Raw genomic sequence first — 11,566 nt, forward strand, 5'->3', positions numbered from 1 at the left:
CGGGCCCAGCCGCTCCGCGGCATGTGGGATCTTCCCAGACCGGGGCACGAACCCGTGTCCCCTGCATCGGCAGGCGGACTCTCAACCACTGCGCCACCAGGGAAGCCCCCTAAGCAGCCTTTTGACATGAGATGGAAAAGATATGCTAAACCAAAAGAAAAATGTAGACAAAGAAAGGCATGAAAGTAAACATAATGTTTAGGAAATACTGATATGCTAGTCTGGCAAGAGTAAAGGATGTGTGAAAGGATGTTTGTTTAACTGAACACAAAAGATCCAGGGTGTGGGTTCTCCCACTAAGTGATTGTGAGCACCGCAACCAGCAGCTTAACGTTCCTGGGCCTCAGTTTTCTCTTCTGTAAAAGGAAGAGTTGATCTAGACAAGGGGTCAGCAAACTTTTTCTATGAAGGGTCAAACAATAAATATTACTTTAGGCTTCTGGGCCATATAGTCAATGTGGCAGCTATTCTACTCTGCTGTTACAGTACACAAGCAGCCACAGGCAAAACAGAAAGCATAGCCATGGCTGTGTTCCAGCAAAACTTTATTTACAAAAACAAGTGTCAGACTGCATTTGGACCACAGCCCCTAGTTTGCCAAGCCCTTAACTGAACAACAATCTCTAAGATCTCTTGAATCTGAACAAATCTAAGATTCTACACTGCTATAGCAGATCCCTGTAACCAGGGCTGCTATCCGATTGTTATGCACAGGCTGTTTAATAAACAGCCACCCTAATAGGTTGAAGCCTGGGCCGTATCGGGCATTAAAAATATTTTGGGGCTTTCCTGGTGGCGCAGTGGTTGAGAGTCCGCCTGCCGATGCAGGGGACACGGGTTCGTGCCCCGGTCCGGGAAGATCCCACATGCCGCGGAGCGGCTGGGCCCGTGAGCCATGGCCGCTGAGCCTGCGCGTCCGGAGCCTGTGCTCCGCAACAGGAGAGGCCACAACAGTGAGAGGCCCGCGTACCGCAAAAAAAAAAAAAAAGAAACACAACAGTGAGAGGCCCGCGTACCCAAAAAAAAAAAAAAAAAAGAAAATTCTGAACATGCTCTCTGCCTTGAATCACATCTTGAACATGGACCTCCCTTTTTGGTTCTTATGATGATTTGCTATGCTTTTGTTTTTAATCACAATCCAGCTTAGATCAGAGTATGGGTAGCTTAGTATGCCTAATAGAAATTCTGAAAAATGTAAACATTTGTCAACATTAACCGTTTTTGCTAACCTGAACATGGAAATTCAAATGAACAAAATTATTCAAAAGAAAGGAGAAACTGAGGAAGAATACAAAGGAAATCAAGAATTAATAACTCACAAACTAGGTAATTTGATTCCAAAATCTCACTATGGATATAAGTTTTTATTAACTATTAGGAGTCCCTTTCAAGTCCCCAAAGCACTTGTCTTGCCTTCCTCAATGGTTAGCATTAAGAGCAAACTCCGCCTCCATGAGCGCCCCTCCCATGCCCTATCATCAGCTAGTTATCAGCATAATTTTGACACTACTGATGGAAAAAATCCTCTAAGCATTTCTAGAAGTTGTGGTCAAATTTACCTGTGGCCAATAGTCATGATTACCCAGTGCAGGAAAAACCTGGAGATTTGGAAGGAGACTCTGGACTGTGGTTGTCATATTAGCAATCACATTTATGACCGTGTCTGTTGAGAGTTCACGCACTGGAACATGAGGTGGGCTATCCCTGAAAAGGAGACAGAATCATAGAGAACAAAATCAGTTTCTATAAAAAGTCACTAGACTCCTGTGTAATGCCTTGCTGTATTGTCATTGTCAAATTCCACTATAAATCAACAGATGATAAAGAGTTGATAAACTACTCTTCATTTACCTTTGTCCCACAGAGAAGCCTATAAAAAAGAAAATTTGTGACATACAAAAGATAAACTGGAAATCTCAGTCTATTTCACTGCCTGACTGAAGATTTATAAGAGGCAAACATTTTTAGCAATTAAAAGCACAGATTCCAGGGCCAAAAGTGCCAGGTTTGCCATTTATTAGCTGTGTGCACTTGGGCAAGTTACTTAGATACTCAGTGCCTTCATTTCCTTATCTGTAAAATGGGAATAATAATATCCATTGTGAAGATTAAATGAGTTACAATGTATAAATTAAAACAGTGCCACAGTCATTATTGCAGGTCCAGGAAATATTAGGCCTCTTCACTCTATCATGATGGATGGAATTTGTTAATTACACCACCAGAAGGCGATGTTTGCAAAATCGCTATCACAGGTTAACTCCCATTGTTGCCTTTTGTTTTTGGATTATTTAATCAAGACCTATTATCACATTAATAAACACCTCAAGACACTGACACAAATACGCTGTTTATGGATTCATCTCTTAGTTAACATGGACACATTTCTAGAGCCTGTATTCTAAACAAATACAGAACGAAACAAAACTGGGTCTTTTAAAGTTTTTCTTATCCTTAATAATGTTGATTCATTTGATCTAGTATTTTTTTAAACCCCGAGAATTCTTAAAATGTAATACATATTCTTATGAAATTCGGCATTCTAATGAAGCTTAGGACACTGTAGATACATACTGAGTAACTAAGGGTATTTATATAATCACTCACCCTGTCCATATCATAAAAGATGCTTCCTGTCCTGAATTTTTAATAAAATCAAATGCTGACAAAATGAGGTGATAAGGAGAATCACATAGAACATCTCCAAAAGGGCCAGGATTGGAGGCATTTGCACCTTTCGAGGAAGCGCACACTTTTGTGTGGTCATCTGTGATGTGGTAAGTAGGGTCTAAGTGTAAGTCAGTCACATGCCAAAACTGTCCTGGTGATGAGAAAATAAATGCTGTTAAATCTACTTCTCTTTTGGAATTCCCATACCAATATTTACAGTAAGACGAGACAGTTGCTCCACCCTGTGATAGAGGAAAGCCTTAGTAATTTAAATATTCATATGCCCTGAAGTTAAATACACTCTTTCCCTGTCAGAAATAAGGATTCTAAAGACAATAGGAAGACTTTACTAGAATTTACTATTTACACACATCAGAACTGATGAAGTCACTCACAGCATGACTACTTAATAAAGACTACATGACAAACATAAGTTTGCACAGTGATATATATGGAGACATCCTTCTGGGAAGTCAATAATAATCCCATATTGTATCTTAATAGCATGTCTCCTTCCTTGTAGAATTTAAGGTTTTAGAATTTATTTATTTTCTTCTTGTAGAAAAATGGACAAAAAATATGATGTGTTTTGTTAGGGTCACAGTGAATAGATTGCAGAACTTGTAACTAATAAATCTCACTCCTAATTTCTTGTAAAACCTTGCCTCTCAACATTAATGAAAAATGAGTCTTCAGTTTAGCTTTCAGCCAAAAATAGCCACTGCCAGAGGTTCTTAAAAGCTATTTAACAGAAGATCATCTTCTATCATACACTTGTATAAGATGTTTATAATATTAAGGGAAGCATTTGTTAAAGAAGATGCTTCCACTGGGTTTTCAGGGAGAAGCCCAAGACCCACGTGATAGCACCCATGATTGGAAATCATCTTGAGAAAGATTCTTTCATTGAAGGAAACACAGGTTAATCATAGTAGTAAGTCTCTTTATTAAGTATTTACTATGTGCCAGACATTGTGATAAGCAATTTAAATATACTGTCTCATTTCATTCTCAAAACTACTCTCTGAAGTAGGAATCACTGTTCTCATTTTAGAGTTGAGAAATTAATGCTGGATCAGTTAGAAAATTTGCTCTAGTATATACAGCTTAATAAATGGCAGAGGCAAAATCTGACCCCTCATTTTGAAGGGCCTTCAAGTTTGCTTATACTCAATTTACATATATCTTCAGTGATTTTGCTGCCTTCTCATATGCAACCAATAAACTGTTTTAATATTGAGACTTTTTCACACTTTGAATTTGGAGCTCACTCTGATTAGGACTAATTTACAATAGGAAACATCAGAAGTGACATGGCAGCAGTACTACACCAGAAGCATGGAGCAAATAAGTAGAATGCAAACTTTTATCTACACAAATGATAAAAGCTAAGTATGATAAAAGCTAAGTAGGCACCTGAGCAAACACTTGGATAAAACCCAAAGCTGGATAATAAAGTAGAAAATTGAAAGCAGTTAACTTAAGGTGGAAAAGGTGTATATTTAGGATGTTATTTCTTCGCAAAGTTGTTGTAATTTTATAACACATTTAAGTTCACAGCTAAGAAGTGGTAGACAGAAGATCCAGAACAAAGTAGTCCTTAAATAGTCTTTATGGTCAATTACTTGGTATTCAGCCCCCATTTGAAAACATTTGCCAAGAGTAATTTATTTTATTCCATAATGCAGAAAGTACTCCAACTCTTTTTCCAGCTTGGACATACTTTACCCAGCACATAGAGTGGTTTGGCAGATAGCTCAGAATCATCCTGGTGGCTGCCCTTCCTTGGGGTATAAATATATACTGCATCTCTATTTTATGTAAATATGTATATTATTATTCATAGAATGTTAAGGTATGTAGTAAAGCACACACAGAACAGCATAGTGTTATGGTTAAGGATGGGGGCTCCGGAATCAGACAGCTTTACTTCAAATCCAACCTCTGCTTCCTAATCTAGTTGTATGATCTCGGCCTGTTTCATCTGTACAATGGGAATAATATTATTGTCTACTGAATGAGGGTTAAGTGACATAGTAGCAGAAAGAGACTGGCATCTGGTAAGCTCAACATTAGTTGTATTGTTATTCATCTGTAATGTCAAGCTTGCATCTGAGATTGAATTTCCTCATTTCCAAGTAATAGCTGAAATGTATTGAGTACTTACTGTAAGTTTAATATTGTTTCTTATGCTTTACGTGTATTAACTGCCCACTATGTCCATTTTACAGGTAAGGAACTGCAGCACTCAGAAATTAAGTGCAAGTCACGTATGTCATATGCAGCAGAACCAAGACAGCAATTCAGGAAATCTGACTCCAGAGTGCACACGGCTCTTAACCACTGCACATAGTACCTCTCTGTGCGTGCTCACATTCAAATGTCCTTCCAGAAAAATGAAGTCCTTCTGTGTCACTTGCCTCACGTAAGATAGATAACAGCTACACCTATAGGGGATACTGTGACAAGTAAGGGACATGAAATTATTAATATATTAAACTTTGTAAAACAAAACTGGAAACACATTAAGGACACATGCCTCTGATGTAACCTATTACCTGGATTTATATATCCCCAGCATCTAGAATACGTCTGACCTATAGTAGGTCCTCAACAAACATTCTTTAATTAGGCACAGGCAGATTCAGAATTTCCTCAATATCACATGATGACTCAGTAATGAAAGCTGAAATGGAACCAGTCTCTCCAGACTTGCAGTCTAGTGCCCTTTCCACTACATTGGATTGCTAGACAGGTAAGTGAGGAATAATTGTTTAGGTGCACTGAAGGGTGTCTTTAAATAGAAGCCAAGAATGGAGCCCCGACAGGTTCTTAACCTGGGATTTATGAATAATGAAACTCTGGAGGCCTCACCCTCCCACCTCTAATGAAATTTATACAAAATACTGTGTGTGTGTGTGTGTGTGTGTGTGTGTGTGTGTGTGTGTGTGTGTGTGTGTCCAAGGCCAGAGACCTGGCCTGTGGCAGAGCCCACACTTCAACTGATTCTCTGGTTCACAGTCCAATGTTCTTTTCACTACACAACAATTGCTTTCTTGTTCTGCAGATAATCTTTAAAAATTTTAGATTCCTACATATGTATATGTGTATATGTGTGTGTGTGTTGTAAACATATCTAGATAAATGCTCAAAACAATCTTATCTTATCTTTGGGATAATGTATCCCAAAGAAGCTAGTGTATCATAATTCAGATGTTTGGACATATGGTTGTTGTCCAAGGCCAGAGACCTGGCCTGTGGCAGAGCCCACACTTCAACTGATTCTCTGGTTCACAGTCCAATGTTCTTTTCACTACACAACAATTGCTTTCTTGTTCTGCAGATAATCTTTAAAAATTTTAGATTCCTACATATGTATATGTGTATATGTGTGTGTGTGTTGTAAACATATCTAGATAAATGCTCAAAACAATCTTATCTTATCTTTGGGATAATGTATCCCAAAGAAGCTAGTGTATCATAATTCAGATGTTTGGACATATGGTTGTTGTTTAAAATAGTTGTTTTTGTTTATTTGTTTATAATGTCAGTTCCTACCAAATACTCCATCAGGTCCTGACTTACTAAATCTAAAAAATTGTGGCCAAACACAACCAGGTGAAGTCTCCCTGGGCTGTTGTCCTCTGACCACTGGGACTTGACAGGACAGAAAGCTGAGACCGGGAATTTGCACACACACACACACACACACACACACACACACACACACACACACCACGGTGTAAAAAGTCCTAGCATTTGGGGTGGGATCAGGGGGAGAGGGAAGGTCACATCAAGAGGAAAGCATATAAATTAATATATCCAATGTGAACCTGCTGAATGGACACTTCAGCAGGTCTTTGAACCTTGGTTCCCCCTCTCCCTCTCTCTTCCCCAGGTGTAGCTTCCCTACAGAAACAGGGCGGTGTGAAATGGAGACTCACTAGACCCCAGAAAGCTGTCACTGAGGCCTTCAGCAATCAGATCCTTAAAACCAAAAGGTGCCTTTACCATGGGTTGGCCTCCTGCATTCTAGGACATTTTATCTCAAAATCCTAAACAGCCACATAATTAAAGAAAAACAGCTTTAATGAAAGCAGAAGCCAGCAGCACGCATAAGTATTTGAGGACAATTTCTTGTTACCACTGACAGTTGGGAACCCAGATTGACAGTTCTTGCTTTCAACTGCCTGACAGCTGAGTCATGAGGACTTGTCTCTTGAACAAACAGGAGGCATTTTTTGCCCAGAGCATTTCCGAAATCATGTGACAGTAAAGTGATAGAGAAGAGAGGAGGTTTCAGCGCCAAGGACTAAGCTGTTTCAGAGACAGCTATGCCCAAACCACAGAACACAACTCCACCTATCCCATTTCGCCCCCTCTAGATAACAAAGCAATTATGTTTAAAGTTGAGTCAGGGAGGTGAGGGTGGGTACCTTGACCTTTAACACTGAAGGCTCAGGTGGCATCACAAAGTCTCTCATCCAACGTTTATCCATTCTGGACCAGTAGTTCTCAGACTCTAGCATCTATCACAATCACCTGGACGATTTGTTACACTGATCGTTGGGGCTCAATCCTCCAGAGTTTCGGATTTGGCAGGTCTGGGGTGGGGCTAAAAACTTGCATTTTTAACGCGTTTAAGCGATGCTGGTGCTCCTGGTGCCGGACCCCACTTTGAGAACCATTTCTGTACAGGCGCTGGGCTAAGCGTTGGAAATGAATTAACATCGGCCCTGCCCGCGGGGAGCCCAGGGGCGTCCAGGTAAGGTGAAGGCCCCGTGCGTTCTAACGTAGACCAACGAGCGCGGAGCGCCAGGCCTGCAACCGCGCCGAGGTTGGAGGTGTGGGGAGAAAAGGCCACCAAATTTGACGCGCAGGACAGAAGAAACTCAGTCCCACTGAAATTTACACTGCTGAGAAGCTGAGACCCCGCATCTCCCCCTCCGCTCTGGGCAGATTCGGGGCCTCTGGAAATAAGGGACACCCAGCCCCCAGCTTCTTTTTCCCTTGAGACACTCAGTTTTTCCTTCCTTTCCCCCGGGCACAAAACACACCTGGAGACGCAAAGCGAAAACAACTGCACGGGAGGAGCAGCGCCCCCCACTGACCGCAGCCAGGCCCGGCCTCCCCGCCGAGCCGAGCTGGCGCTCGTGTCCTTCCGTCGCCCTCGCCCTCCCCGCGCCCCGCACGGGGAGTCGCAGCCCAGAGCTTTGGCCGGGGCCGCTGCTGCCCACACGCACTTTTCTCGGCTTTGCGCAGGCGCTCTGGCCGCCGCTCCTGGGCAGCTCCCGGGAGGAAAAGGGTACAGATGACTCACCCACCGCCGGACTGGGACTCAGGCCGCCAGTGGGAGCCAGAGGCAGTCCGAGGCCAGGGCGGTAGTGCCAGGCAGCCAGCAGGCAGCACACGAGCGCGCCCAGCAGCGCCATCGCGGGTCGCGGCCAAGGACCTGGGAGACCTATTGCTGTCCCGGGGCTCCACACGACCGTCGGGCCCGGGGCTGGGGAGGAGGAAGAAGACCTCTGCTGGGGTTGACGCCCAGTGGTCACGTGAGAGGGCAGAGTCCTTAATGAGTAGGTTCAGTTGACCTTCAACAGCTGTCTAGCGATTATCCGCCTTTTCCCGTTGTTGTTTGTGTCTCAGCGTCAGTGACTGGCCTGGGAAGGAATGTGCTTGGAGCAACCCCTCGCAGATCATCTTCCCTAAGTGCCACCTGACCCTCAGCGCATGGGACTCCTCTGCAGAAGTGATGCAGAGAACCTCGAAGTGTCTCGATTTGAACTAGGTCAGCAGAGATTTGGGATACAGTGGGTCTGAGTGTGGTCCCTCGACCAGCAGTTGTCAGCGCTACCTGGGAAGTCTAGTTAGAAGGGAAAATTCCCAGGCCGGCCCGGGACCTACTGAGCCACAAACTCCGAGGGTGAAGTCTAGTCGTTTGTGTGTACGAGTCCTCTACGTGACGCTAAAGTGATGGTGATGTTTGAGAACCACTGCTCAGAAACACTAGGTTTCAGTTTTTTATTCGTTTGGCTTTTTTTCTTTGTTTTTGCAACTGAGAACAATGTCTCAGAACCATATTCTATGCATTCCAGAGATATACAAAAATCATAGAACTGGTTGATTTTACTCTTCAAGGAATTTTTGAGTATACTCAGTCTGACAGAGGAGCCAAGATCCCCAAACTTCATTGGGTTCTGTGATCCTTCTATTACCATTTATGAGGATGCTGACTTCTTTAAGATAAGGGAACATGTAGTTTAAATTTGTAGGGCGTGGAATTCCTTTGAAGAAGAAAAAACCCTCCAGAATTACTAACCTCATAAAAGATGTTGTAAAGTATATTTGTTTCCCAATAGAGAAAACCTTATTTTGTATGCTGTGTAATTTAATGGGAAAGTGTCTCATGAAACGGGCTTTGAAATGGGAGTTAGGGTGCCTCCATTTTCTGCTTCATATGCTGCCAGGGCTGTTCAAGTTCTGCTTCAGCTTTAGGATGAATCAAACACCTTTGGAGAACCAAAGTGCTTTCCTATTGTGGAAAACATTGTCCTTGGAGTTTCTCAGTCCACAGCCTCAAGAGTGTGGAGGAAAATGGAGCAGGATTTAAAAAAAAAAAAGGAAAATGGATGTGAGAGAACAACTTTAAGGACAGCAAAATAACTTGCATGTTTCTAGGACAAGCATTTTGAAAGATAGAAAAAGGATTTTTTAAAATTGTAAAAATAGCAATTCTCACTCTTCTTCTTTTGCCAATTTTCAATCAGCTTTACTGGAAGTAAATTGGTTGTGAAATAATTCTTCTTAAGTAAGCATAAAATATGACGTACACGTTTTGAAACCTAAGAAATGCTTGCAATTTTAAAAAGGCAATATATTGAGTTCATGGGTAGAAACACTATCCTCCCTTCGACTCCCTCTGCTTTGTTTTCCTTTATACCCTCTCTCTGAGGAGCACAAAGCTACAGTGCCTTACCATCTCTGGGTGTACACCTCACATCTGGGCATGTATTTGTAGGTCCCCATGTTCCAGGTGTAGGTGTAATTTGTTGTGAGCGTGTGTGTCTGGGTGAGAGACTGCACCAGTGACAAAGCGGTTCGTGACTGGATTTCACAAGACAGCCTTTAGCATAGTTAGTATCTATGAGATCTTGGAATTTCAGAGGTGTTCTTCCAGGGCCAGTTGGTCAAATTGCCTTTGGGCTTAGTAGTTTTTCCTTTTCAGGTGCGTTGAAAAATTTTTAAAAAGGCAAACCAGAAAAGTTAGTACCTTGGCAGGTTACTGTATGAGATAGAATATAGCTTGAAGGAAACTGATTTGTAACTACCTTGTAAACATTTAGGAAGTAAATATCCTTGTTATTTATCTTCCTAGAAAACTGCATTTGATCTACCACTGCAACTCTTGAGCTTTTAACCCAGTGTAACTTTGCTTCCCACTAGGCCATCCCAAAACTTTTCCATTTTTCAGACATTTGTTATGGAAATGAATGCCAGGATGTTATTTGACCTAATTATAATGAGACGAAGCTGAATCCCTATCCTTGACCTTGTATCTTTAAGAATAGAAAGGCCAGAAGCCGTGCTTCTATCAGAGCATAGGCTGAAATCACCAAGAGAAAGCAGTCTTCCTCCAGAAGCAGAGATGAAGGTTTTCAGAGCTATTGGAGCAAACACCCCCTCTATGTTCTGTTTCATGCTTTTAAAGACAAAAGTAGACTCTAGTTTTAGTAATGGTAACCTGAGCTAGACCATCTTATCCTGACATTCAGTAATAATTGTACATTCACGTGTTAAATCCTGTAGCTGCACTTTAGATTTTTTCTACTCTTTACTGCAGTAGTTAAAGTAATACAATAGTCAGGTAATAGTATCATTGTGTTGAACTGTGTGAGTTAAGGGAAGTTTCCTCATACTTATATCTGTAAGTTAATTGGACCTTGAATTAACTTATAGAAACTTACTGAAAATATTGAGTTGATTAAAAATGAATACTGAATGTTTGTCCTGAAAAATATTTACCCTTTCCCTGCCCCACGCACCAACCTTCACAGAGGCTAACAGGAAAGTTTTCCTAAGGAGTAATTCAGGCAAAATAAAATCTTACATTTTTATTTCAGAAGAAAATTTAGCTGAAATATTAATTTTTGAGAGGAAATAAGCGGGAAGATTGCAAGGTTTGCAGTTCTCAGTATTATTCACTAGTCAAGAGAACTTGGACATGTTAATCGAATCTTCAGTTTCCTCATTGGTAAAGTAAAAATAATAATATCTGCCTTACCTGCTTCACATTGTGGGTTTGAGAACATTTACAAAAATGGTCTTATAAACAGTGAAATACGAAATAATATTTGTACTTTACAAATGCAAATCTTAGCCAGTCATAAACAGATATTTACTTTCCTTTGGTCAACTCAGTTCCAGCAACCTCGCACACCCCTGCTTCCCCACCACCACACACACACACTGGCACACACACACACACAATGCCCTCTGCACGCTCCATTTTATCCGTTTTAGCACTTATAGACTTTGTTCAGCTCAGTGTACTTGTCTGGAGATACATCTTTATAGTGTTAGCACAAGTTCGTGTGCCCAATGCACAATGAGGCCAAACAAACTGAAACGTCAGAGTCTGGAGCAGAGAAAGGTTTATTGCAGGGCCATGCGAGGAGACAGGTGGCTTCTGCCCTAAAAGCCCTGAGCTCCCCGAAGTGTTTGGCCAAACATTTTTAAAAGCCAGGTGAGGGAGGTGGGGTCGCAGAGTATGTGATCAGCTCATGCGCAGTTCTCTGACTGACTGATGGTGAGGTAACAGGGTTGTGTCAGAAGGGTTCACATTATCAGTCCTTAGGCTCCAGGAGGCCTGGGGGCTATGTGCTCATGGTCATCAAGT

General features: G+C 41.8%; 1 protein-coding gene across 5 annotated transcripts in view; it reads right to left on the reverse strand.

The window, feature by feature from the left end:
• Positions 1–8,287, reverse strand: part of SMPDL3A (sphingomyelin phosphodiesterase acid like 3A) — a 17,716-nt gene extending 9,429 nt beyond the window's left edge. Inside the window, exons 1-3 of one of the 5 annotated variants that reach the window (XM_007117812.4) lie at positions 7,991–8,271; positions 2,608–2,821; positions 1,560–1,704 (exon numbers count right to left, since the gene is read on the reverse strand). In XM_007117812.4, the coding sequence (XP_007117874.1) occupies positions 1,560–1,704; positions 2,608–2,821; positions 7,991–8,102 (471 nt within the window). In that variant the 5' untranslated portion in view covers positions 8,103–8,271. Of the gene's footprint in view, positions 1–1,559; positions 1,705–2,607; positions 2,822–7,727; positions 7,910–7,990 lie in introns of those variants that run through there. The other 4 variants (XM_028494486.2, XM_028494484.2, XM_028494485.2 and 1 more) reach the window with 4 other exon arrangements.
• Between the last annotated feature and the right edge of the window lie 3,279 nt (positions 8,288–11,566).

The sequence above is a fragment of the Physeter macrocephalus genome, chromosome 10 (genome assembly GCF_002837175.3).
Source record: "Physeter macrocephalus isolate SW-GA chromosome 10, ASM283717v5, whole genome shotgun sequence".
In the NCBI taxonomy this organism is placed as follows: domain Eukaryota; kingdom Metazoa; phylum Chordata; class Mammalia; order Artiodactyla; family Physeteridae; genus Physeter; species Physeter macrocephalus.